This window comes from Callithrix jacchus, chromosome 10 (assembly GCF_049354715.1).
Source record: "Callithrix jacchus isolate 240 chromosome 10, calJac240_pri, whole genome shotgun sequence".
NCBI lineage: Eukaryota > Metazoa > Chordata > Mammalia > Primates > Cebidae > Callithrix > Callithrix jacchus.
In genome coordinates, this window is record NC_133511.1 from 98,023,698 (window position 1) to 98,051,019 (window position 27,322).

The following is a 27,322-nucleotide window of genomic DNA, read 5'->3' on the forward strand; positions in this document are numbered from 1 at the left end:
TAAACTCATAGTGACTTTTTACGCTGTCATTTATTTAAAAATAATTTTAAATGCAATGAAAATTAATATTAACACAGAATAATCAGTTTTGGGGTCCACCAGTGTTTAAAGTAAACCTTTATATTTCACAACTTGAATTTATATCATTTTACACTATTATTTTATCTACTTTGCTGAATTAAAATTTATTATAAAATAAACAAATGTGATTTAAGGAAATAGCCATGTTTAAAATATATCAACTCTTATGTTGTTGATATGATAAAATGCTAATACTATAGAACTCAACTACTGCATACATGTTCTAAATATGGCTCTAATATAGCTCAACAAAACTGCTGAGGAAAGCAAAATAGATCAGTTAATAATAATATAATTATTTTATTCATTTACTAAAATACTATGCAATGGTTTTATTAAAAAGCAAATTAATTTTTCTTTGTTATATACAGGAGCTCAAATACATACACACACACACACATGTGCATATATACACAAACATGTATTTGTGTGGTCTTCCATGCATAAAAGCATTACAGGGAATTTCATTAAATTTAGCTTTTAAAAAGCATTTACCTTTTTGGAAATATGAGACTAAAAAAAATGTGTCTGATTTTACTCCTCTAATATTTATGCAGTATTTTCTTAGCATTTACAGTTATTTTACATGTCTAAAACTATTTAAAATATTTTACTATTTAATAAACTTACATGTCTTTTCCAAGTTCCTAGTGCTTTTTCATGCTCATTTTGAAGACTAAGAAACTTTTCTTCATTTTCTTTTACCTTCTCCCTCTGCAGCTCATTATTCCTTTCAAGGGTCTGCAATAAAATTAATTATCCAAAAAATAATCAATACCACATTAATGAATTTTGATGTGTTTTATGTTGCTTGGACCTTTGCTTCTAACATGCTGAAAGTGCCATACAGATCAGTGATAATGTGCTATCTCAACTATAATTTTCATAAATTAATGGAAAGGTGCTTATAGTTTAGCTAACAGAAAATAGGGGGAGGTTATGATAAAGAAATGGCTATAAAAGGGTATAAAAACATTGCCATTATTCAGTTTCACTGCATAAGTTTTAATGTTCTGAAAAAGTAATATAAAGTACAGCACTGAAAAGTATGAAATGTAGCACAATCCAGCCTAACTCTTCTAAAGAAATTTAACTACTATAGAACATTTTTTCCATTATCTGTTTATTTTAGAAATTAACTGGCTAGAAAACTCTTAAATACAATTTTAATTTTAATTTTAAATTAACACTTTTTAAGCATAACTTAAATATTTACCATATTAACTTAATTTCTTAATTGAACTAACATAACAGAATCACCACCACACTCTCCCTCCCACAAACTAAACTTATAGAGTAAAAATACTACCACGTGTTTTCCAAGACTAGGGTTTTAAAGCTATTAAATCAGTGTCATCAATATTATTAGGTTTCTCCAATGTCTGCTGATAACTCAAGTGAATTTTTACAAAAAGATAGTGATCAAACACCTATCTACATGCCTAATACATCTGTAATCTTTGTTTATAAAGCTATTACATTCAGGTTAAAAATGTCAAGCCACACAAAAGGATATTAAAAGAAAAAGGTAAAGTTATCCTCTCAGTTTTCCTCCCTAGAAGTAACCACCTTGGCAGTTTCTTGTATATCTTTCCAAAAATTGTCTATATAAGCATAAAAGTATGTAAAAAATATATATATATTTAAATACAGATGAGACCATATCATACACACTGTTCTGTCATCTGCCTTTTTAAAAAAAAAGTCTTTCTTACTTTCCATATTACATATATAAATCCATCTTATTTGAATTCCATATTATTCACAGTACTCCATCTATTTAGAGAGTTCTCAATTACAACATCTAGGATATCAATATGCAAAGATAAATTATGTAAAATCATGGCAACATATCTAATAAGCATTTTACAGTTTTAATATGGAGAGTCTCCTCTTGCTTATAAGAAGCTATGCATTTTAAAAGCACCCAATGAATACCTATTTTGATTGCCTCTATTTCAGGATAACATAATTATTTTTATAAAAGTAACAGTTCCTTAATTTATAGGTATATACAGTCATGAGTTGCTTAAGGACAGGGATATGTTCTGAGAATTCCATCATTAGGTGATTTTGTCACTGTATGAACATCACAGAGTGTACTTACACAAACCTAGATGGTATAGCCTACCGTTCCTCTGCTGTAAACCTGTACAGCATCTTTCTGTACTGACTAGAATAGGCAATTGTAGCACAATAGTATTTTTATAACTAAAGATATCTAAACATAGAAAAGGTACAGTAAAAATGAGGTATAAAAGATTAAAAATTGTATACATGTAAATCTATAAGGCACTTACCATGAATGCTCCTCTGGGTGAGTCAGTGAGAGAGTGGTCAGTGAATGTGAAGGCCTAGGACATTATTATTCACTAACATAGGCTTTATAAATGCTGTATACTTAGGCTACACTAAATTTTTCTTTTAATTTTTTCTTTCTTCAATAATAAATCAAGCTTAGTTGACTTTATAAACTTCATTTTTTTAACTTTTTGACTCTTGTAATAACACTTAGCTTAAATTACACAGATTGTACAGCTGTATAAAAATATGTTCTTTCTTTATATACTTATTCTATAAGCTTTCTATTTTTAAATTCTTCCTTTTTAAACTTTTTGGTCAAAAACTAAAGTACATCATCACAGCACTATTCACAATAGCAAAGACATGGAATGAACCTAAATGCTCATCAATGTAGACTGGAGAAAGAAAATGTGGTACATATACACCATGGAATATGACACAGCCATAAAAAAGGATCAGATCCTGTCCCTTGCAGCAACATGGATGGAGTTGGAGGCCATTATCCTAAGAAAACTAACACAGGAACAGAAAACCAAATACCACATGTTCCAACTTATAAGTGGGAGCTAAATATTAAGCACATATAGACACAAAGAAGGGAACAATGGACACCAGGACCTACTTGAGGGTGGAGTAAGACTGAAAAACTACCAGTCAGGTACTATACTTATTATCTGGGTGACGAAATAATTTGTACACCAAACCCTGTAACACTCAATTTACCTATATAACAAACCTGTACATGTAACCCTGAACCTAAAATAAAAGTTAAAAATACATATATGCAACATAAAATTTACCATTTAACCATTTTTAGATGTACGTTTCAGTGGCACTGAGTATATTCAAAATGTGCAACTATCACCATTATCCATTTTCAGAACCTTTTCATCATCTCAAATAGAAATTCTGTATCCATTAAATAGGAACTTCCATTTTCCCTCTCCAATTGTTCACTTTGACAAATACATATGGTCATGTAACTCCCAGAAGATACAGAGAGCAGTTTTATTACTCCCAAAAGTTCCCTTGGGCCACTTTGCAGTACCCTTATTCTTCACTGACCATCAATAATCTGTTTTCAGTCTCTCTAATTGTGGCTTTTGGAGAATGTCCTATAAAAGGAATCACAGAACAAGACTATATGTAGCCTTTTGAGTTTGGCTTCTTTACTTAGCAAAATGCATTTGAGATTAATCCATTGTGTTGTGTGATCAGTAGCTGGTTCCCTTTTACTGCTGTATAGTCTGTTGTATTGATGCACCATAGTTTGTTTATACATTCAGCTCTGGGTTGGACATTTGTGCTGTTTCCAGTTTTTAATGATTATTAATAAAGCCATGGTAATTATTATTTTTAAAAACCTAATACACAAACACACATTAGCCTAGGCCTACACAGGGTCAGGAATATCAATATTACTTACTATCTTCCTCCTCTACATGTTTTCCCTCTGGAAAGTCTTCAGAGACAATAATACCCATAGAACTGTCATCTCCTGTGATAATACTGCCTCTTCTGGAATACGTCCCGAAGAACCTGCCTGAGGCTGCTTCACAGTTAATGTTTTTGTTTTTGTTTTTGAGATGGAGTCTTGCTCTGTGGCCCAGGCTGGAGTGCAATCTTGGCTCACTGTAACCTCCGCCTCCCAGGTTTAAGTGATTCTCCTGCCTCAGCCTCCTGAGTAGCTAGGATTACATGCGTGCACCACCATATCTGGCTAATTTTTGTATTTTTAGTATAGATGAGGTGTCACCATGTTGATCAGGCTAGTCTCAAACTCCTGACCTCGTGATCTCCTGTTTTGGCCTTCCAAAGTGTTGGGATTACCAGGTGTGAGCCATCATGCCCTGTCAACTTTTTTAATAAATAGGAGTAAACTAAAATAATAAGTATAGTATAATAAATACATAAACCAGTAACAGTCATTATTATCATTATCAAGTATTATGTACTAGATATAATTGTATATGCTACACATTTCTTTTTTTTGAGACCAAGTGTTGCTCTGTCACCCAGGCTGGAATGCAGTGGGGTGATCTCGGCTCTTTGCAATCTCTACCTCCTGGGTTTAAGCAATTCTCCTGGCTCAGCCTCCTAAGTAGCTGGGATTATAGGTGCCTACCACCAAGCCCAGCTAATTTTTGTAGTTTTAGTAGCGATGGGGTTTCATCATGTTAGTCAGGCTGGTCTTGAACTCCTGACCTTGTGATCCATCTGCCTCAGCCTCCCAAAGTGCTGGGGTTACCGACGTGAGCCACCAAGCCCAGCCTATGCTACACCTTTTTATAACTGATAGTGCAGTAGGTTTGTTTATACCAGTATTACCAAGAAACATGTGAGTAACACTTTGTGCTATGACAGTATGATGGCTATGATGCTAGCAGATGATAGGAATTTTAACCTCCATTATAATCTTATGGGGCCACCATCTTATATGTGGTCTATCATTGACCAAAACATTGTTATGTGGTGCATAACTATAATAACAGAGTAGTTTCTAAATATTTATAGTGTGTATAATAGATGCTTATTACTAAATTCTAAGAAATATTTTTTATTGATAGCATACTATATTTTAGAAGACAAACAAATAGAATCTTAGAGAAGATATGGGAGAATAAACCACATTCTCTATCCTAGTAATAATAAATGACCAAGAACATCATGCTCTTAAAACAGTGTACTAGCAATGTCAATCATTTCTTGTCTGTACCCAGTAACTCCATCTAAAGGAAACTGTCTACTTCAGGTATTCTCTCAGTTTGTTTTTTGGAGACATCCATCCTTCCATTACAATTTTGACCTACTTCTCTCTGTCAGGCATACAAATTAGGTTATCTCTGAGGATACCCTTTTTCACTTCTGTCACTGTTTCCCAGGTCCCATAGTTTCCGTTCCTGGTTTACTCTCTTGTCTTGTAGAGCAAACATTCTATTACTTCTTGATAAAGGAGGCATAGGATGGTAAATCTGGGGGGACCCTATATGTCTGAAGATGTATTTATTCTACCAATACTTGGCAAACTTGTTTGGCTGAATACGGTATAACTCTGCTTCAGAAACAAATTTTTCCCAACATCTGAAGGCATGGTTCTGTTGTCTTCTACATTCCAGTGTTGCCAATGAGAAGTCTGAAACCTTATGATATCATTCTCATTGTTAATCCCTGTGTATTACCTACTTTCTTGTACAGTTTTAGAATCTTTATGTGTAGTACAAAATTTCATAATGATATGCATTGGTATTGGGCAAGACAAACATATCTGTCAGGCCTGGATAACTTTTTTGTATTAATTATTTGGTCATTTCCTCTCCTTCTATTTTCTCTCTTCTCTGACACTCACCAGACATCTTGAACTGACCCCCCTAATTTCCTTTCTCTCCTGTTTTCCATCCTTTTGTCTTTTGGATCTATTTTTTTAGAAGACAGTATTATCTTCCAACCTTTCCATTGCACTTTTTATGTCTGTTAATATATTTATCTTAAGGGCTTTCTTTGATTCTATAAGAGTTTTTTTAATAAACTTGTTTTGTAGATTAACATATTCCCTTTAACTAAATATACTTTCCTAGCTTCTACAAGGTTTTTTCATTATCCTATTTGTCTGTTTTTCATATTAGAGGCTGTATTAGGTTGTTCTTGCATTGCTAAAGAAATCCCTGAGACTGGATAATTTATAAGAAAAGAAGTTTAATTGCACCCATGTTCTACAGGATGCATAGCACTGACATCTGCTTCTGGCAAGGCCTAAGGAAGCTTTTACTTATGGTGGAAGGTGAAGTGGGACCTTGCACATCACATGGTGAAAGCAGGAGCAAGAGCGAGGCAGGCAGGTGCCACACACTTTTCAACAACAAGATCTCGTGAAAATGAGATCATTCACTATCCTCATTCACTATCTTGAGGACAGCGCCAAGCTATAAGGAATCCGCCCCATAACCCACACACCTCCCACCAGGCCCCACCTCCAACGTTGGGGATTACATCTCAACATTAGATTTGGGTGGATAAATATCCAAACCATACCAGAGGCTTTCTTCAAATGTCCAGTAATCCTTAACTACCTACTCATATTTAAGAATGAGGTATTAAAATGCCAGTTGAAAGTTTGTCAAATGGTAGGTTTCACTGTGGATTGATCTGGCTGAGCTATTTCACTGGGAAAGCTTAACTGTAGCAGCTATAGTCTTTTCTCTTGGGCAGTTTAGTTTCCCCTAAAAGGAACCTTCCATTTTGGGAGGCTGAGAATTAGGCTAGCTGCCCTCTAAATGAGGATACTGAACTGGAAGGTCTCACTCTTCAGAATTCAGAATTTCCAACCTGTTGTCAATATCATACTCTTAGTAGTAAACTGATAAACTAGCTCTCAAAAAAAGAGGCCTGATTTGAAGCATTTGCCATTTTCACTCACGTTAAATATTTACATCATAGTCAATTTCAAACTACCATTAGTTTAACAACCAATTCACGAAATTCCTTAGTATCTAACAACCAGCTCCCATTGGCAAAAGCTGGCTTCAGCAAACCACTAGATCCCCTTTCTCCCCAAACCTCAGCTTTCCCTCAGATTCTCCAAAAGAAACCTCCAATCTTCTGCAAAGTAGGAGAGGAGCAGTGTCTACTTGTGTAGGATAGGAAGGAGAAACGAGGGTTGCAATGGCTTCTTACACAGATCTAGTTTTTGGCTTCAGTTGCATACTGTACTTCTAGAGGCACATGATACTTGCAATTCCTGACCATTTCTGCATCTTTGACTTAGTTTCTACTTATCTTGTGATAAGTAAATTGCCAAATGTCCATCTAGTTCCCACTTTTTTTGGGGGGGGGCGGGGAGGAAGGCAGGAAGGGAGGGAAGAAGGACGGTAGGGAGGAAGGAAGGGATGAAGGATGAAGGAAGGAAGGAAGGGAGGAAGTGGGGAGGGAGAGAGGGAGGGAGGGAAGGGAAGGAAGGAAATCAAGCAATGAGAGAGACATTGCCGACCTGGATCTAGAGGTTTACAAGTTGATTTCTTTTTTTTTTTGAGAGAAGGAAAGAAAAAATAATAATAATAAGTAAAGGAAAGGAAGAAAGAGGAAGAGAAAGAGGGAGAGTAAATGGAAATATTGCTTTATTTTGAAAAAAATTGGATATTAATAAAGGCCAATCAATGTTTCACTTAAACTTATGGGTAGGTATGATGTGGTATTGACAAGAATGTATATTTTGTGTATTTGAAGTGGAGAGCTCTATAAATATTTATTAAGTTTACTTGTTCCGGATCTGAGTTCGAGTCCTTGATATCCTTATTAATTTTCTATCTCATTGAATCTAAGTCTCGTATCTGGGTGTTAGGATCGTTAGCTCTTGTTGTTGCATTGATCCTTTTACCACTATATCTTTGTTGCTTTAAAATCTATTTTATCCGATACGAGAATTGCAACTCCTGCTTTTTATTTATTTATTATTTATTTTTGCTCTCCATTTGGTTGGTACATCTTTCTCCATCCCTTTGTTTTGAGTCTTTGTGTATCCTTGCATGTGAAACAGGTCTGGATGTAACATGCCATTGGGTTTTGGCTGTGTCTTTTGATACACAACTTAAATTTAGGGTTACTGCCATTTGATGTTGACTGGCTGTTTTATCCATTTGTTGGTGTAAATTCTTCTTTATGTTGGTGCTCTTTACTTTTTGGTGTATTTTTAGAAAGGCTAATACTGGTTGTTTCTTTCTGTGTGTAATGCTTCTTTCAGAAGCTCTTGTAAAGCAGGCCTGGTGGTAATAAAATCTCTGAGTTCTTGCTTGTTCATAAAAGATTTTATTTTTCCTTCAGTTGTGAAGCTTAGTTTGGCTGGATATGAAATTCTGTGCTGAAGGTTCTGTCTTTGAGGATGTTGAATATTGGCCCCCAATCTCTTCTGGCTTGTAGAGTTTCTGCTGAGAGATCTGCTGTAAGTCTGATAGGCTTGCCTTTGTGGGTAACCTGACCTCTCTCTCTGGCTGCCCTTAGTATTTTCTCCTTTGTTTCAACCCCGGTGAATCTAACGATTATGTGCCTTGGGGTTGCTCTTCTTGAGGAATATCTTTGTGGTGTTCTCTGTATTACCTGGGGTTGAATGTTGACCTGCTTTGCTAGTTTAGGAAAACTTTCCTGAATAATACCCTGAAGGGTATTTTCCAGCTTGGATTCATTCTCTCCGTCGCATTCAGGTACACCTATCAAACGTAAATTTGGTCTTTTCACATAGTCCCACATTTCTTGTAGACTTTGCTCATTCCTTTTTGTCCTTTTTTCTCTAATCTTTTCTTCACGTTTTATTTCATTAAGTTGGACTTTGACCTCTGATATCCCTTCTTCTGCTTGAACAATTCGAGTGTTTAAACCTGTGCATACTTCTCAGAGTTCCTGTATTGTATTCTTCAGTTCCATTATTTCACTCATACTCCTCTCTAAGTTGTCTATTCTCAATAGGATTTCATCAAACTTTTTTTCAAAGTTCCTAGTTTCTTTACATTGGGCTACAACATGTTCTTTTAACTCACCAGTTTGTTATTATCCATTCCTTGAAGAGTGATTCTGTCATCAGGATGTGCTCGTTCTCCATCAAGCCTTGTTCCATTGTTGATGTGGAACTGTGATCATCTTTAGAGGGAGAGGCATTCTGACTTTGAGTATTCTCAGCTTTTTCACGCTGGTTTCTTCCCGTCATTGTAAATTTATCCTCCTGTCGTCTTTGAAATTACCAACTTTCAGATTAGGTCTCTTGAGTGGGCGTCCAGGTTGTTAGTTCCCAGGGCCAGAGCAGCGGCGTTAAAACTGATGGTGCTTTTCTGCCCAGGATTCTCCTGTCTGGCTTCCTTCTTGTGTCCGTAGTAGGCGACTCTGCCTTCCTGGGGCTCCAAACCTCGGTCAGAAGGGGAACTGGTCCCGTTTACTCTGCGCCGAGCGCTGCCGCGCCGAGGTGCCATCACAGCCGCTGCGCTGGGCTCTGGTGTCCTGCTGGGGACCCGTGCAGGTCCTCCAAACCTGTTTACTCTGCTCCGAGAGCTGCCGTGCCGAGGTGCCGGCGGAACCGCTGCGCCGGCCCCGAGAGTCGCGTTCGCCACCTGTGTGTTTCCTCCACTGGGGGATCTTCTGCTCCGTGAGTGACCAGAATTTGTCTGAAAGTGTGGCGTCCTCTAGTTCTCCGCGCCTTCCCTGAGAGCTGCAATCCCAGGTTGTTAGCGATCGGCCATTTTGGATCGTTCCCCGTTCCCACTTTTTAGTACTTTTACTGTTTCCTCCCCGTTTCCTTGTCCTTGTGGATATTTTAGTGTCATTTTATTGCAGTTTCAAAAATATGTAATGTGGGGTTAAACATGTTTAACTAGAAGTCCTGACCAGGCAACATCTAAACTTGGAAAAACTATGAGTTTATTCACTGTTCATCTTTTTCATTAAGAATATTTAATAAGCTACTATGATGTGCCAGGGACCATTTTAGGTTTCTATGCTATGTCAATGGAAATGTTGCTGTCCTTATGGAGTTGATACTCTTTTTTCTTTTTTTAGACAGAGTTTCGCTCTTGTTGCCCAAGCTGGAGTGCAATAATGTGATCTTGGCTCACTGCAACCTCTGCCTCCCAGGTTCAAGCAATTCTCCTGCCTCAGCCTCCCGAGTAGGATTACAGGCATACGCCACCATGCCAGGCTAATTTTGTATTTTTAGTAGATATAGGGTTTCACCATGTTGGTCAGGCTGGTTCCAAACTCCTGAGCTCAGGTGATCTACCCGCGATGGCCTCCCAAAGTGCTGGAATTACAGGTGTGAGCCACCATGCCAGGCCATGGAGTTTATATATATTCTATCAGGGATTCCTTCTTGGCTTTTTGGCTAAGATTAAGTATAGTATATTCTATTAGGAAATTATTTGGGGTACTTTTGCATCTGGATAACAAAGAGAGCTGATCTAGCAATTTTGTTATTAAGACCACAACTCTTTAACTTGTCCCTTCATGAGCTCTAAGTCCAGTACTTAAGTACTGTTGAATTCTACAGAGCCTACGGTATTCATAAATATATAATTATGTGTTTCTCTGACTTAATGGTGACTATAAACATAATGCTAGGATATTTTGACTATGACTCCAATACCTTAGATAATCCAAATGCCTCTCTCTTTTGAAAACCATCTCTGAAAAAAAAAAATGGATATTGTGAAAGTTCAAAATGAAACCATTTGCTAATGCTTTACTCTTCCAAAAACTAAGTAAATGATTCCAGTTAATACTATATTAATAGAGTTTCAGAAAAGACTAAGTAAATTATTCTTGTTAATACTATGACTATAGGAACATAACTATGCTTACAACTGGACTAAACTATAATTAAATCACACTATAAGGTATTTCCTATTATGAGAATTTAGCTTTCTATGCTCTAAATTTTACTATTAGAAAAGTAAGACAGATGACAGCATGATTGCAGAGCACTGAAAAACAGTTGGCAATTATCAAGAGTAATGATCCCTTTTAGTATAGGTAGAATGAGAATGCTCAAGAAAACACTTGAGATATCTCAGCATAATCCTCAGCAACAGTTCAACATTAATATTTTGTTATGCTATATTTCAGTGGTTCTCAGACACCAGTCTGCAGACAAGTACTGATCCATGACAAAATATTCACTAGTCCACAGCAAAAAAAAAAAAATGTCAATATAAGGTCATTAAATGCCTTTTCTCATAAAGGACTATCCTTTATCCCGAGATTATGTCTTCAATATATGTTTGATGTTAAAATGTTCTCTTTCATACAATGATAGTAATAATAGATTGTTTTGTTTGCATTTTTAATATCTTTATTATCAAAATAAAAACCTAACAATTCTATCCTGTTTTTGACAATACTTGAAAATTTTAGTGTATAAAATCTAGCTTCTCTATGTACTATCAAGGCTCGGGTAATACTTGTGGCAGTTAAAGAGAAAGGCATTTGTGGGGAAAAGAGGCATTTGATTATTTAATGATTGGCAGTCGAAATCAAAAGATCCTGAAGTTATATTTAGGGTCACCATTAACTCAGACAAACAGATAACTATATACAGGCTCTGTAAAATTCAGCAGTATGGAAGTATCGGACTTACAGTTCACAAAGGGACAAGTTAAGAGTTACAATCTTAGTATAACTGATCTAAAAAAATTGCTCGATAAGCTCTCACAGATCTAGGAAAAATAACAGTATGTTGTAGAAATAGTGGTGGATTCAAATCACAACAGATTTAATCCTAATTTTGCTGCTAATTATGAGGCTTTGAACTACACTGCCTATATTTCCTGGGTCTCTCTTTTCATTAAATGAAATGGCTGGATTAGATAATCTTTCATCTTTTGTTTTCCCTAAAACTCTATGTTTCACCTCATTTATTTGGATTAGAAGATGCTCTTGGTAACAGCTATTCATAAACAACCTAGTTAAATTATATCGTATGTTGCTTGGGAGAAAGTTCAACATATTAGAGAAATAGTTCCAGTTATCTAACTATAGAGTGGGCAGGGGAGATGGGAGGTAGGGACATGCTAATAGCTGGACTTACAGAGACACTTTTTTTTACTAGTTGTTTATTGGAATAGGTGAAGGGATTAAAAGAAGGGAGAGGTCTGACACTAGGATACCACCTCTCACTCCCTCTCCTATAGTATTTGGGACATATAAGAGAAACAAGGAAAGCAAAATTTTCGTTACATGACAAGCCATAGAACATCAATGGTGAGGAGATATTAATAAATGTTGCATTGCTCAGGTTCAATTTGGTTCCATTCAATGTCAGACTACATAATTTGTTGGGCCTGGTAAGAAAAACACAGGGGAAGAAGTGCTACTCAATAGTACTTTTTAGGACTAGATAATGGTACTAAAATATAAAACTTTTTCTCTTCTTTGCAGCCCCTCTCTCTCTTTCAATTTGTCATGGTACTTTTTATTTTGTATTTAATATCATGATCCTCTAGGCTTGGGGATACTCGCCGGGCAAATGCAGACCCTCATAGGTGCCTAAGGGCCTCATCACACAACTCAGCACGAGTGAGAGCCGCCAACTACCAGTTTCCCTGTCCTGCCAGCTGCTAGACCCATCTACTATGTCGTGGACATGGGTGGAGAAGTCAATATTCCCTTCCCATGGTCCCTTCACCCCAACCCGTGGCAAATGGGTGACTCTCAAGAAACTGCAACTGCCAGGAGGTAGGTATGCACTCAGTACCTGGACTGGGGACTCATCCTCCCTGTAGACTCCCACCAAGTCGCCTGCCTAACACTTTAAGGCACTGCCAACATGCAACAAAGACAACTGTTGTTATACCTCACCCAAAATACAGTGGCGCATATGCACCCTATCTAGGCCCTCCTTGCCTGCACCTACACCCCAATCAAAGAGTAAAGGTCCCTGTGAATGTGAGCCAGTCAAACTGCACCAGTGGCAGGACAGAAACAGGGAGTAGAAGGCAAAGCTGGACCTAGGTTCCCAGAGGGTGGAAGAGCCAACAGCCAAGAACCAGTCCTGGGAGATAGTGGAGACAAGATGATACCTGAGCTGAAGGATCCAAACCCCTAGCACATGCTCCATTGTTCCATTAGACTTCATTTACAAAATATAAACTCAAAATAAAATCTTCAAGACACTGACCATGAAACATTAAACCTGAAGCAAGAGGCCCTTCTGAGTGTGGGTCCCTATGATGCAAGTGCACTGGTCACATACTCATTAAACTGGCCTCGACTGATGGTAGTTTTTATGTGGGAGGCAACTGTAGTTTTCATGAGAAATGTTCAGCTTTACCCTGTCTCCTTTGCTACTGAGAACTCCTTCATAAGGATAAAAACATCTGCTACTGGCCACCCCATTAGAACATATCCCCAACCCCTTTTCTGAATTGGACATCCCATCTCTTAGCTCAGTGGCATACAGGGCAGTTCCTGCTCCTCCACTAACCTCCATGGTTCCATCATGTGAAGCCAAAGAACCACTAAGGTTTTTGAACAATAATATATACTTCAAGCCCCATTGGCAAGATTACTCCAAAAACTTTCTTTTTGAAACTTGTAGACCAAACTGGACATCAGTTGATATGCTCTTGGTAAACTTCCAAAGTTCAAGAAACATATGCCTAGCTGGGTGTAGTGGTGGGCACCTGTAATTCCAGCTACTCAGGAGGCTGAGGCAAGATAATTGCTTGAACCCAGGAGGCAGAGGTTGCAGTGAGCCGAGATCATGCCACTGCATTCCAGCCTGGGTGACAGAGCAAGGCTCCATGTCAAAAACAAACAAACAAACAAATGCTAACTTCTTCCACATGAACTTAATCACATTTTATTCTACTGGCAACACTACAGTGGAGCTTCAATTTTCTAAAGCATTTCAAGCATCTAGCCAGGGAACAAATGGCAGTCTCCCCTTCTTGTATCTCAATCCCTACAAGAGATTTTCTTGTACATTTCTTCACTTATCTTCATAAGGGGAAATGCACCCACCTCTGCTGGGGAAGTAAGAGAAAAGGCCTCTCTTTTTGAACCCTACACTCCCAAATTATCAATGGCCAACAAAGTCTTCTCCTCCCTAATTATTTTCTTATATATACTAGAAAGAGGACAATGAGGTGATTGCTGTGGTAACAGTGCCAATTTTACCATATTACTGTGAAGAGAGATGTACCCCAAACTTCTGAGAGCAGGCTGAATGTCTCTTAAACTGCGGTTGACACTTTCACCTTTTATTTTCAGTGTTGGATAGTGAGCACAATTCTAGTACAAAAAAAATCCTATTCATTCTGTTGTAAGAGTGGATTTTTCATTTGTAAAATGAAGTCAGATATTTGATAAAATTTAACATTTCACTAGTGACATTAATGTTGAATAATATATGTTCATTACTTTAGACACTGAAAACAAGTTGAAGGAAATCAGTATCTTACCCTTAGAATTCAAAATGATCTCCATAAAACTAGACAGAAGAATGATCTAAACAGGGGAATTTAATTGGATGAATATATACTAAAATATATAGAGAGAGATTCATAAATATAACCTGATTATCTTCTTTTAGCACCTTCAATTTTGCCTCCATTTCAGTATTAGCTTGAATTTGTTGTTGAAGTAACTGCTGCATATGTTGGAAAGAAATGATGATATCCTTTGAAAATACACAAATTGGATATATCAATTTAAAAGTTTTAAGATAGTAGGTATGTTTCTAAGCTAATTCTTCACATACATTTTCTAGTTTCCTAACTCATTGTATTTATAGTTTAATTTCAACACTTCATATTAAACTAATGGCACCTCTAATGGTATCTAAAATAATTTCTATGACATTATTTCCAAGAGTCCCTCAAATAATTAACAATTTTTTTTTGGAATAAATTGTGACTTCTAAGACACATGTGAAGAATTCAAAACTAAAATAGACATTTGCTGGCTTGCCACAACCCCCCTGCAACAGTAAATATATCACTACTAAAGTGTCATATGAGGCATAATATTATAAAATGTCATAATGGGCTAGGATGTCATGGCATACATTCAGAGTCAAATGGAAGAAAAGCAGAAGAGAAAAAAGAAACTGGAGGAATATTCTTTCACACATCTTTTTAGAAATGGAATAATTATAAGCATCAAATAGATTCAAATGAGAGTACAACGTCCTGAAAAAGTATGCACTACACATAAATAAACTTCAATAATTATCTGCTAGGGTACCACTGCTCTACTCTAACAAGGAAAAAAACTAAGGTTTTTTTAAATGTATATTAAGACTTATTTTAAAAAGTATACATGTATACATTTAATACACATTCACTGAGCACCTGCTATGTGCTATGTATGATTCCAATTAATTTTTCACATTTTATCTGATTTTTAGAATATTTACTGGATTCCAAATATCTTAAAATTGCTTACCTGTTTTTCTTCTTGAATATGGGCAATGTCTTCATTAATCTTCTCATTTAATTCCAATTCCTTTAAAATTTGAGTAGTCTTAAAGTTATGATATAAAATTTAGCAAATTCTACATTCAATTCAGTATTAAACAAATATTGGAGTGTTATGACCTATTACTACCCCCAGAGTACCTACATGTATTTTTGTTTTTGAGACTGAGTCTTGCTCTACCACCCAGTTTGGAGTGCAGTGGTGTGATCTTGGCTCACTGTAACCTCTGCCTCCTAGGTTCAAGCCAATTTTCATGCCTCCACCTCCCGAGTAGCTGGCTTTACAGATGCCCACCACCATGCCCAGCTAATTTTTGTATTTTCAGTAGAGACAGAGTTTCACCATGTTGGCCAAGCTGGTCTTGAACTCCTGATTTCAAGTGATCCACCCACCCCGGCTTCCCAAAGTACTGAGACTATAGGTGTGAGCCACTGCACCCCGCCCAAAATACCCGCATTTGTTTGTGGTTGAAACAGTGACTTCAGTGAACTGAAGCAGATATTATATACCCAATATAGGTTGGTGCAAACTTGTAAATGTTAAAGACTGCAAAATTTCTCATTTGAGACACCACTGTACCACAAGATTACTCAAAACCATATTCAAGGAGAAATAAAATAGTTCTAGCCAAATCTTTCTGTCTCTAAAGTCCATGGCAAAAATTAATAAAAAGAAAACAGATTCATAATACCTTTATGCATATTGACTTTGCAAAAAAGGAATATTTTTGTGTTACAATCCTGAAATTCTCATAAGTTTTATTGAAAATACTAATTTTATAAACAAATACATTTAATAAAATACCATGTTGAGTCTTTCTTGAAGTTCCTGAAGTTTTTGTTCTTTAACTGTTAGATTGATGTTTTCTTCTCCCATCTTATACTGACATGTGACTTTCGACTTTATCAAGTCTGAGGCTACTTTTTTTAGTTCCTTAATAAGAAACATATCAAACAGAAAATTCAGTACACATATTTCACTAAAACAAGGTATTTTCCTGACAGTTTCAAAGTTCATCCTTAAGCCTATAATTATAATTTGTTATATTTCATATGTCAAGATAATACTATTGGTTCATTAAAGTCTATTTTCCCTAATTCCCTTGCAAGATTAGCCAAGGTGGGAATATAATCTGTTGTGGATCAGGCAAAGTTAATCAAATACAGAGATAGACTCTATGACCTTGGATCTTAAAAGGAGAGTACTAACAAAATCAACTAACTAACCAGAAGTACAGTGTTTTCATTATTTATTGAACAAATAGCTTCAGAGATAAAATAACAAGGAAATCTCAATTCCCAAATGTATTAGGCTCTAATAATAAAAATTCTGTAAAAACTAATTACAATACAATGTAATGAGTGCTATGTTAGAGAAATATATAAGAAACATAAGGAGGGAAACTGAGGGTATTAACAAGACATTACATGCAAAGGTGGTATTTCAACTGAATCTTTAAAGATAAATTTGCAAAAAAAGACAACAAAGGGGTAGGCATTACAAGCAAAAGGCTCTATATCCACAAAGCCACAAAAACATGAAAGAGCATGGTATTTATCAGAGAAACAGAACCAATAAGATATGACTGGAGCTAATATGTTATTGCAGGGGACAGTAGAATATTGGTATTTGCTAGAAAATTGGCAGGATTCAAATATTGAGAAGGACTTGTAGGTCACGCTAAAGAGTTTGAATGTTATCCTATTTGAAAAAATGGGAATTAACCACTGAAGGATTTCGAGTAGAACAATGACATAACAAGATCTGCATTTTAGAAAAATAACTAGCAGTGTTATAGAGGATAGAATTGAAGAATGTAAAAGCAGTCTTCATTTGTGAAGTTTTATGTTCATTGAGTTTAGCAGATATCAATGAAACACATTAAAATCTTGAAACATCCACTTTTGAATTGGTGTACAATTGATTGTGCTGTCCTTCTGTGTATATTGATTATATTAAATACTCAAGAAGCTTATTTTTGGTCTTGGCTATATAGTATCTAAACTCCCTTATAAAGTTAGTACCTGGCATCTTTGCTTCTCTGGTAAGTTGTGACAGTTTTTCTACAATACAAGAGCCCACTATCTACCAGAGAAGCAAAGATGCCAGGTACCAGCTTTATAAGCATGAGGTCAGGCTCCGCTAATCAGATGAACCTGTCTTGAATATTGGATTAGTTATCACAAAAAACAAGGACTATTGCAAATTCATCTATTGGTAGACAGTATAGTAACTTCAAGCTTCCATGGGCGACAGGGATAGAACTGCAGCAGCAGCAGTAGCAGCATTCACTATAGTCAGGAATGATGGTATAAGCTGTGGTATACAATATTTAGCAGTGGAGGCTGGTTTTATGCTGTGGTCTTGGATACTACTGCATAGTCTCCCTTGTTTGTAATCATTTTTCAAATCTGAGATGACCAATACCCTTCCAATGAATTCCTTTGCTGATTAAATCAATGTGCAATTAAAAATCCTGACTACAATCAAATGGAAAAACATTCCATGCTCATGGACAAGAAGAATCACAAAAATGGCCATACTGCCCAAAGTAATCTATAGATTCAATGATACCCCATCAAGCTACCATTGACTTTCTTCACAGAATTGGAAAAAACCACCTTAAACTTCATATGGAACCAAAAAAGAGCCTGCATAGCCAAGATAATCCTAAGAAAAAACAACAACAACAAAGCTGGAGGCATCATGCTACCTGACTTCAAACTATGCTACAAGGCTACAGGAATCAAAACAGCATGGGCCGGGTGCGGTGGCTCACGCCTGTAATCCCAGCACTTTGGGAGGCCGAGGCGGGTGGATCACGAGGTCAAGAGATTGAGACCATCCTGGTCAACATGGGGAAACCCTGTCTCTACGAAAAATACAAAAAATTAGCTCCAGCTACTCAGGAGGCTGAGGCAGGAGAACTGCCTGAACCCGAAGGCGGAGGTTGTGGTGAGCCAAGATTGCACCATTGCACTCCAGCCTGGGTAACAAGAGCGAAACTCCATCTCAAAAAAAAAAAAGCGGTGAGGACTCAAGATGGCGCTGTGAGAACAACCCAGGATTGGAGCTCTTCTCGTTAAATCCGCAAACGGTGAGTCAGAGCGGCATTTCCAGACTGATCTTTGTTGCCCACAGAACGGGGAAACTCCCAAGTATAAAAAAGACACGGGACGCCAGGCAGTAGATCTGCCTGGCGAAGCCGGCAGCCGGGGCGGCGGCGGCCGGCCCTACCCAGCAATCCCCATAGGGCGCGCTTGTCCGGGTGCCCTGTTGAACCGGCAACCTGAGACTTGAGAGGGCTGGACTTGAGACTGAACGAGACTTGGACAATAGGCCAGCCCAGGGGATTGCAGGGATTGGGATACCCAGTGAGACGAACAAAACCGCGATTTCAAACTATCCCGAGCAGACGGTCCGAGACGCTCTGTGGGGGAGGGGCGTCCACCACTACCGAGGCAACCCGCCCCAACTGAGATACACGCCCACTGCTGACACAGCCAGCCGTTGCCGAGGCAACCCACCCCAACTGAGATACACGCCCACTGCTAATGCAGCCTGCCGTTGCTGAGGCAACACGCTACAACGAAGAGACTCCGCCGCAGGGCGTGGCGGAGACCACAGCAGAGCCGGCAGGAACAGCGCGAATCACACAACAGCAGGGCGGAGCCTCGGCAGCCAAACAGTGGCTAGTCTGCCTTCTAGCTGGGCAGGACACCTGATCGGACATCCAAAAATAAATCCCAAACCCCTCAACACAGAGCATTTGAGAAAAAAAAAAAAAAAAAAGGGTTTTTAATGAGCTCTGTTGCAGCAGAATCAAACATAGCAGCCTAACAGCCCTGAATGAACAATAGAGTGCACAGCTCAGCAATTAAACCCCTATAAAGTACAAACTGTCTCCTCAAGCAGCTCCCTGACCCCTCTATATCGAAAAGACTGACATTAGGCAGGCATCATCCTGGGACAGAGAGAGCAGAAAAAGAAACTGGTAGCATCCCTCGCTGTGCCACAGCTACTAGAGGTGCACCCCAGATAAGCAGGGTCTGGAGCGGACCTCAGCAGTCGTACAGCGAAGGGGCTAGACGGGTAGAAGGAAAACCAAGCAACAGAAATACTTCATCATCAACATTCTGGGTGTCCACTCAGAGACCCAAACGAAAAGTCAGCAACTACGCAGACGACCAGCGGACAAATCCACAAAGATGGGAAGAAACCAGCGCAAAAAGGAGGAAAACACCCAAAATCAGAACACCTCGCCTCCTAGAAAGGACCAAAACTCCTCACCAGCAAGGGAGCAAAGCTGGACGGAGAATGACTGTGACGAAATGACGGAATTAGACTTCAGAAGATGGATAATGAGAAACTTTTGTGAGCTAAAAGATCATGTATTAAATCAATGCAAAGAAACTAAGAACCTTGAAAAAAGATTTGAAAAAAGATTCGAGGAAATGATAACAAGAATGGATACCTTAGAGAGGAATATGAATGAATTAAAGGAGCTGAAAAACACAATACGAGAACTTCGCGAAGCAAACACAAGTTTCAATAGCCGAATTGACCAAGCAGAAGAAAGAATATCTGAAGTCGAAGACCAACTCAATGAAATAAAACAAGAAACCAAGATCAGAGAAAAAAGCGCAAAAAGGAATGAACAAAGTCTCCAAGAAATATGGGACTATGTGAAAAGACCTAACCTACGTTTGATAGGTGTACCAGAAGGGGACGAAGAGAATGAATCCAAGCTGGAAAATACTCTTCAGGACATCATCCAGGAAAATTTCCCCCACCTAGCAAGACAAGCCAACACTCAATTGCAGGAAATACAGAGAACACCACAAAGATATTCCGCAAGAAGAGCAACCCCAAGGCACATAATCGTCAGATTCAACAGGGTTGAAATAAAGGAGAATACTAAGGGTGGCCAGAGAGAAAGGTCGGGTCACCCACAAAGGGAAGCCCATCAGACTCACAGCAGATCTCTCGGCAGAAACACTACAAGCCAGAAGAGAGTGGGGGCCAATATTCAACATTCTTAAAGAAAAGAACTTTCAACCCAGAATTTCATATCCAGCCAAACTGAGCTTCAGAAGTGAAGGAAGAATAAAATCCTTTGCGAACAAGCAAGGACTCAGAGATTTTGTCACCACCAGGCCTGCTTTACAAGAGCTCCTAAAAGAGGCACTACACATAGAAAGGATCAATCAGTACCAGCCATTCCAAAATCACACTGAATGCTAAAGAGCTTCAACATAATGAAGAATCTACAACAACTAACAGGCAAAACAGCCACTTAGCATCAAAATGGCAGTATCAAATTCACACATAACAATATTAACCCTAAATGTAAATGGACTAAATGCACCAATCAAAAGACACAGACTGGCAAATTGGATAAAAAGCCAAAACCCATCAGTGTGCTGTATCCAGGAAACCCATCTCACATGCAAGGATACACAAAGGCTCAAAATAAAGGGATGGAGGAAGATTTACCAAGCTAATGGAAAGCAAAAAAAAGCAGGAGTTGCAATTCTCATCTCTGATAAAATAGACTTTAAAGCAACAAAGATCAAAAGAGACAAAGAAGGCCATTACATAATGGTAAAAGGATTGATACAACAAGAAGAGCTAACGATCCTAAACATATATGGACCCAACACAGGAGCACCCAGATACATAAGGCAAGTTCTTAATGACTTACAGAAGGACTTAGACTCCCACACAATAATAGTGGGAGACTTTAACACTCCACTGTCAATACTAGACAGATGAACCAGACAGAAAATCAACAAGGATATCCAGGGCTTGAACTCAGACCTGGAGCAAGCAAACCTGGTAGACATTTACAGAACTCTCCACCCCAAATCCACAGAATACACATTCTTCTCAGCACCACATCACACCTACTCTAAAATTGACCACATAATTGGAAGTAAAGCACGGCTCAACAAATGCAAAACAACTGAAATCATAACAAACAGCCTCTCAGACCATAGTGCACTCAAGTTAGAACTCAGAATTCAGAAACCGACCCAGAACCGCACAGCTTCATGGAAACTGAACAACTGGCTCTTGAATGTTGACTGGGTAAACAACGAAATGAAGGCAGAAATAAAGAAGTTCTTCGAAACCAATGAGAACGAAGACACAACGTGCCAGAACCTCTGGGACACATTTAAAGCAGTCTCTAGAGGAAAGTATATAGCAATAAGTGCCCATATGAGGAGAATGGAGAGATCCAAAATTGACACCCTATCGTCAAAATTGAAAGAGCTAGAGGAGCAAGATCAAAAAAACTCAAAACCCAGCAGAAGACAAGAAATTACTAAGATCAGAGCTGAGCTGAAGGAGATTGAGACACGAAAAACCCTTCAAAAAATCAATAAATCCAAGAGCTGGTTTTTTGAAAAGATCAACAAAATAGACCACTAGCCAAACTGATAAAAAAGAAAAGAGAGAATAACCAAATAGATGCAATAAAAAATGATAAAGGAGAAATCACCGCAGATTCCACAGAAATTCAAACCATCATCAGAGAATATTACAAACAACTTTATGCACATAAACTAGTAAACCTGGAAGAAATTGATAAATTCCTGGACACTTGTGTCCTCCCAAGCCTAAATCAGGAGGAAGCCAAAACTATGAATAGACTGATAACAAGGTCTGAAGTTGAGGCAGAAATTAAAAGCCTACCACACAAAAAAAGCCCAGGTCCAGATGGGTTCACAGCCGAATTCTACCAGACACACAAAGAGGAACTGTTACCATTCCTCTGAAACTATTCCAAATAATTCAAAAAGAGGGAATCCTTCCCAAATCATTTTATGAGAACAACATCATCCTGATACCAAAACCCAGCAGAGACCCAACAAGAAAAGAAAACTTCAGGCCAATATCCATGATGAACATAGACGCAAAAATCTTCAATGAAATACTGGCAAGCTGATTGCAACAGCATATCAAAAAGCCTATCCACCATGATCAAGTAGGATTCATCCTGGGGATGCAAGGCTGGTTCAATATATGCAAGTGTATAAACGTAATTCACCACATAAACAGAACCAAAAACAAAAACCATATGATTATTTCAATTGATGCAGAGAAGCCCTTTGACAAAATTCAACAGCCCTTTATGCTAAAAACTCTCAATAAACTCGGTATTGATGGAACGTATCTCAAAATAATAAAAGCTATTTACAATAAACTAACAGCCAATGACATACTGAATGGGCAAAAACTGGAAGCATTCCCTTTGAAATCTGGCACTAGACAAGGATGCCCTCTCTCACCACTCCTATTCAATAGAGTACTGGAAGTTCTAGCCAGAGCAATCAGGCAAAAAAAAGAAATAAAGGGTATTCAAATAGGAAAGGAGGAAGCCAAATTGTCTCTATTTGCAAACGACATGATTGTATATCTAGAAGACCCCATCGTCTCAGCCCAAAATCTCCTGAAACTGATGCGCAACTTCGGCAAAGTCTCAAGATACAAAATCAATGTTCAAAAATCACAAGCATTCCTATACACCAATAACAGACTGAAAGAGAGCCAAATCAAGAACAAACTGCCATTCACAATTGCTACAAAGAGAATAAAATATCTAGGAATACAACTAACAAGGAACGTAAAGGACCTCTTCAAGGAGAACTACAAACCACTGCTCAACGAAATAAGAGTGGACACAAAGAGATGGAGAAACATTCCATGTTCATGGTTAGGAAGAATTAATATCGTGAAAATGGCCATACTGCCCAAAGTAAATTACAGACTCAATGCTATCCCCATCAAGCTACCAATGACCTTCTTCACAGAACTGGAAAAAACCACCTTAAACTTCATATGGAACCAAAAGAGAGCCCGCATAGCCAAGTCAATTCTAAGCAAAAAGAACAAAGCAGGAGGCATCACACTACTGGACTTCAAACTATACTACAAGGCTACAGGAATCAAAACAGCATGGTACTGGTACCAAAACAGAGATATAGACCAATGGAACAAAACAGAGGCATCAGAGGCAACACAACATATCTACTACCATACAATCTTTGATAAACCTGACAAAAACAAGCAATGGGGAAAGGATTCCCTGTTTAATAAATGGTGCTCGGAAAACTGGCTAGCCATGTGCAGAAAGCAGAAACTGGACCCCTTCCTGACACCTTACACTAAAATTAACTCCAGATGGATTAAAGACTTAAACATAAGACCTGGCACCATAAGAACCCTAGAAGAAAATCTAGGCAAAACCATTCAGGACATAGGAGTAGGCAAGGACTTCATGACCCAAACACCAAAAGCATTGGCAACAAAAGCCAAAATAGACAAATGGGACCTAATCAAACTCCACAGCTTCTGCATGGCAAAAGAAACAGTCACTAGAGTGAATCGGCAACCAACAGAATGGGAAAAAAATTTTCGCAGTCTACCCATCTGACAAAGGGCTGATATCCAGAATTTACAGAGAACTCAAACAGATTTACAAGAAAAAAACAAACAAGCCCATTCAAAAATGGGCAAAGGATATGAACAGACACTTTACGAAAGAAGACATACATGAGGCCAACAAACCTATGAAAAAATGCTCATCATCACTGGTCATTAGAGAAATGCAAATCAAGACTACATTGAGATACCATCTCACGCCAGTTAGAATGGCGATCATTAAAAAATCTGGAGACAACAGATGCTGGAGAGGATGTGGAGAAACAGGAACACTTTTACACTGCTGGTGGGAGTCTAAATTTGTTCAATCATTGTGGGAGACAGTGTGGCAATTCCTCAAGGACCTAGAAATAGAAATTCCATTTGACCCAGCAATCCCATTACTGGGTACATATCCAAAGGACTATAAATTGTTCTACTATAAGGACACATGCACACGAATGTTCATTGCAGCACTGTTTACAATAGCAAAGACCTGGAACCAACCCAAATGCCCACTGATGATAGACTGGACTGGGAAAATGTGGCACATATACACCATGGAATATTATGCAGCAATCAAAAACTATGAGTTCGTGTCCTTTGTAGGAACATGAATGAATATGGAGAACATCATTCTCAGCAAACTGACACAAGAACAGAAAATGAAATACTGCACGTTCTCACTCATAGGCAGGTGATGAACAATGAGAACACAGGGACACAGGGAGGGGAGCACTACACACTGGGGTCTATTGGGGGGAATAGGGGAGGGGCAGTGGGGGGGTAGCTGGGGAGGGATAGCATGGGGAGAAATGCCAGATGTGGGTGAAGGGGAGGAAGGCAGCAAATCACACTGCCATGTGTGTACCTATGCAACTATCTTGCATGTTCTGCACATGTACTCCAAAACCTAAAATGCAATTAAAAAAATAGAAATACCATTTGACCCATCAATCCCATTACTGGGTATATACCCAAAGGATTATAAATCAGTCTACTACAAAAACACATGCACAGGTATGTTTATTGTGGCCCTGTTTACAATAGCGAAGACTTGGAACCAACCCAAATGCCCATCAATGATAGACTGAATAAAGAAAATATGGCACATATACACCATGGAATACTATGCAGTAATAAAAAAGGATAAGTTCATGTTCTTTGTAGGAACATGGATGAAGCTAGAAACCATCATTCTCAGCAAACTGACACAAGAACAGAAAACCAAACACTGCATGTTCTCATTCATAAGTGGGTGTTGAACAATGAGAAGATATGGACACAGGGAGGGAACCATCACATACTGGGAACTTTCAGGGGGTCAGTGGGTAGGGGAGGGATAGCAGGGGGTGGGGGGATTGAGGAGGGATAACATTAGGAGAAATACCTAATGTAGATGATGGGGGGATGGATGCAGCAAACCACCACGGCACATGTATACCTACATAACAAACCTGCACTATCTGTACATGTACCCCAGAACTTAAAGCATAATTTAAAAAAATCCTGACTACTTCATTTTTTAAAGGTCTTAAGAACTAGATAAATAACAAACTTTTGACTCTTTTGTAGAAATAAGTTGATTCATTAGAGTGGTGAGATTATAGGAAATTTTTATTTTCTTCATTACATGATTAGTATTTTCTATTTTTCCCAAAATAAAAACATTTATTTTATAGTTTTAAAATAGTATTTAATCTGTAAACAGGTACTATTTCTTAGAGAGTTATTAGAGGATAGGAGATGGCAAATGACTCAATGCTAAGGAAAATTCATTGATTCAGTATAGAACGCTGAGAAATAAAGTCAACTGAGACAGGAGAAAACCTAAGAGGAATCTGAAAGGGGAGCAGCAGTAAACGGGGCTACCAATACCTTCAAAGTTCTACATGTTACAGCTTATCTACCCAGGGAGAAACTTACCCAAGTATATCCTAACTCCAAATTCAAAATCCAGGAAAAAGAATTCATTGGTCTCAGTTCACATACCATACCTTTTGATATGTACACTGCATAAAATGATTGCTAAAGTAACCAAGTGAGTCAAGAGACAGGGCTCTGTTCTTAGAAAAGCAGGCAAACAAATTGGCATCTGGTATAAAGAGAACAATTAGTACATACCAAAGTAATGAACGGAATTTTGAATGAAGTGGGCAGACCTTGAGCTGGGCCTTGTAGAATGAGTAGTATACTGGATATCCGCCATTTGTCCCTCCTGATTCACTTCCCACCCTTTCTGCACACTGCTCTGTGCTCCATGTGGCTGATCTCTGTTGGTGCAGCAAACTCTCTGCCTTTTGGCTCCTAATTAGGTTAAATCTGTGGGAGGTACTAGCAGATCAGTAGGCTAGGAAGAGAAAGAGAATAAGGTGTTTCACCAGCTCCTTCCCTACTGACAGCAAATTGGCAATAGCTCCATATCTTTATCAAAGATCACAGCTAATCCTAATGATTTTGGAGGCTAAGGCTGGAGAATTGCTTGAAGCCAAGGGTTCAAAACTAACATGGGCAATGAAAAAAAAAATCCAGGCATGATGGTATATGCCTCTGGTCCTAGCTACTCAGGAAGCTGAAGCTGGAAGATCACTTGAGCCTAGGAGTTCAAAACTGCAGTGAGCAATGATTGCGCCACAGCAACCACCCCCCATCTCCCACTTCCATCTCTTAAAAAAAAAATCCCACCCTGACACCCTCATCTCTTTAAAAAAGAAGAAGAAAAAAAAAAGAGCCACAGCTTTTTCCTTGTGGCTTTCTTCTACAGCTATAGCTACAGTTCTTTCCAGATTCCAGTACCTGCTTCATTTCCTTACCCCTTCAGGCACAGATGTGGTAATCATTCATTCTCCCACTACTTTTATCTGTGGGGTGCTTCACCATCCTTTGTTGGTTTTCTTTACTTCTGTCTACAGCTATGTAAAGAGCTTATTCATTAATCTTTTCTCCATTACCCATTCCAATATGCCATCTGTTTCCTGGCCCAATCCTATTTAGTACAAGTACATTGAGAGAAAGCATTTCAATTGTGGGACGGGATGTGGAAGAAAACAAAACCAAAAGGCAGAAAGAACTAAGAATTATGCTAATGGCAACAAATAATTTTGTCTAAAATAGAATGGAAGATGCCTATCAGGAGGCAAAAACAAACAATATTGAACATGTAGAATGGACCAGATCATGAAAGCTCTGGAAAGGAATTAAATAAGTCTGGGACTTGATTTGGTAGGCAAAGGAGAATTATTTATCATTCCTTCTACGTAAACCAAGTACCTCCTGTGTGTCAGGTACATAGAAGTTAAACCAGTAACTTAGTAAACTTAGTCTGGCAAAAAGACTGAATAAAAACTAGAGAAAAGAACACTGGCTAAGAGGCTATTACATTAATCCAGGCAGGAGATGATGAGTGTCTGTCATATTAAAAAATGGAGAGTAAAAAATATGAGACATTCCAAAGAAACATATAATAGACTGAACTAGGAGAATAAAGGAAAAAGATGAGTCAAAAATGAGTCAATGACAATTCTAGAGTGACTACGTGAAACTGGAAGAAAGGAAAAGGTGA

The 27,322-nt window shown here is 38.2% G+C and overlaps 1 protein-coding gene across 11 annotated transcripts in view; it reads right to left on the reverse strand.

Annotated features, from left to right (window-relative positions):
- CCDC73 (coiled-coil domain containing 73) overlaps positions 1-27,322 on the reverse strand; it is a 196,477-nt gene that overhangs the window by 49,388 nt on the left and 119,767 nt on the right. For 10 of the 11 annotated variants that reach the window (XM_035262301.3, XM_017977993.5, XM_078340810.1 and 7 more), the window contains 4 exons: positions 16,138-16,266; positions 15,301-15,360; positions 14,429-14,533; positions 712-822 (listed from right to left, as the gene is read on the reverse strand). In XM_035262301.3, coding sequence (XP_035118192.1) covers positions 712-822; positions 14,429-14,533; positions 15,301-15,360; positions 16,138-16,266 — 405 coding nt within the window. The remainder of the gene's footprint in view (positions 1-711; positions 823-14,428; positions 14,534-15,300; positions 15,361-16,137; positions 16,267-27,322) is intronic. The other variant, XM_054240729.2, reaches the window with a different exon arrangement.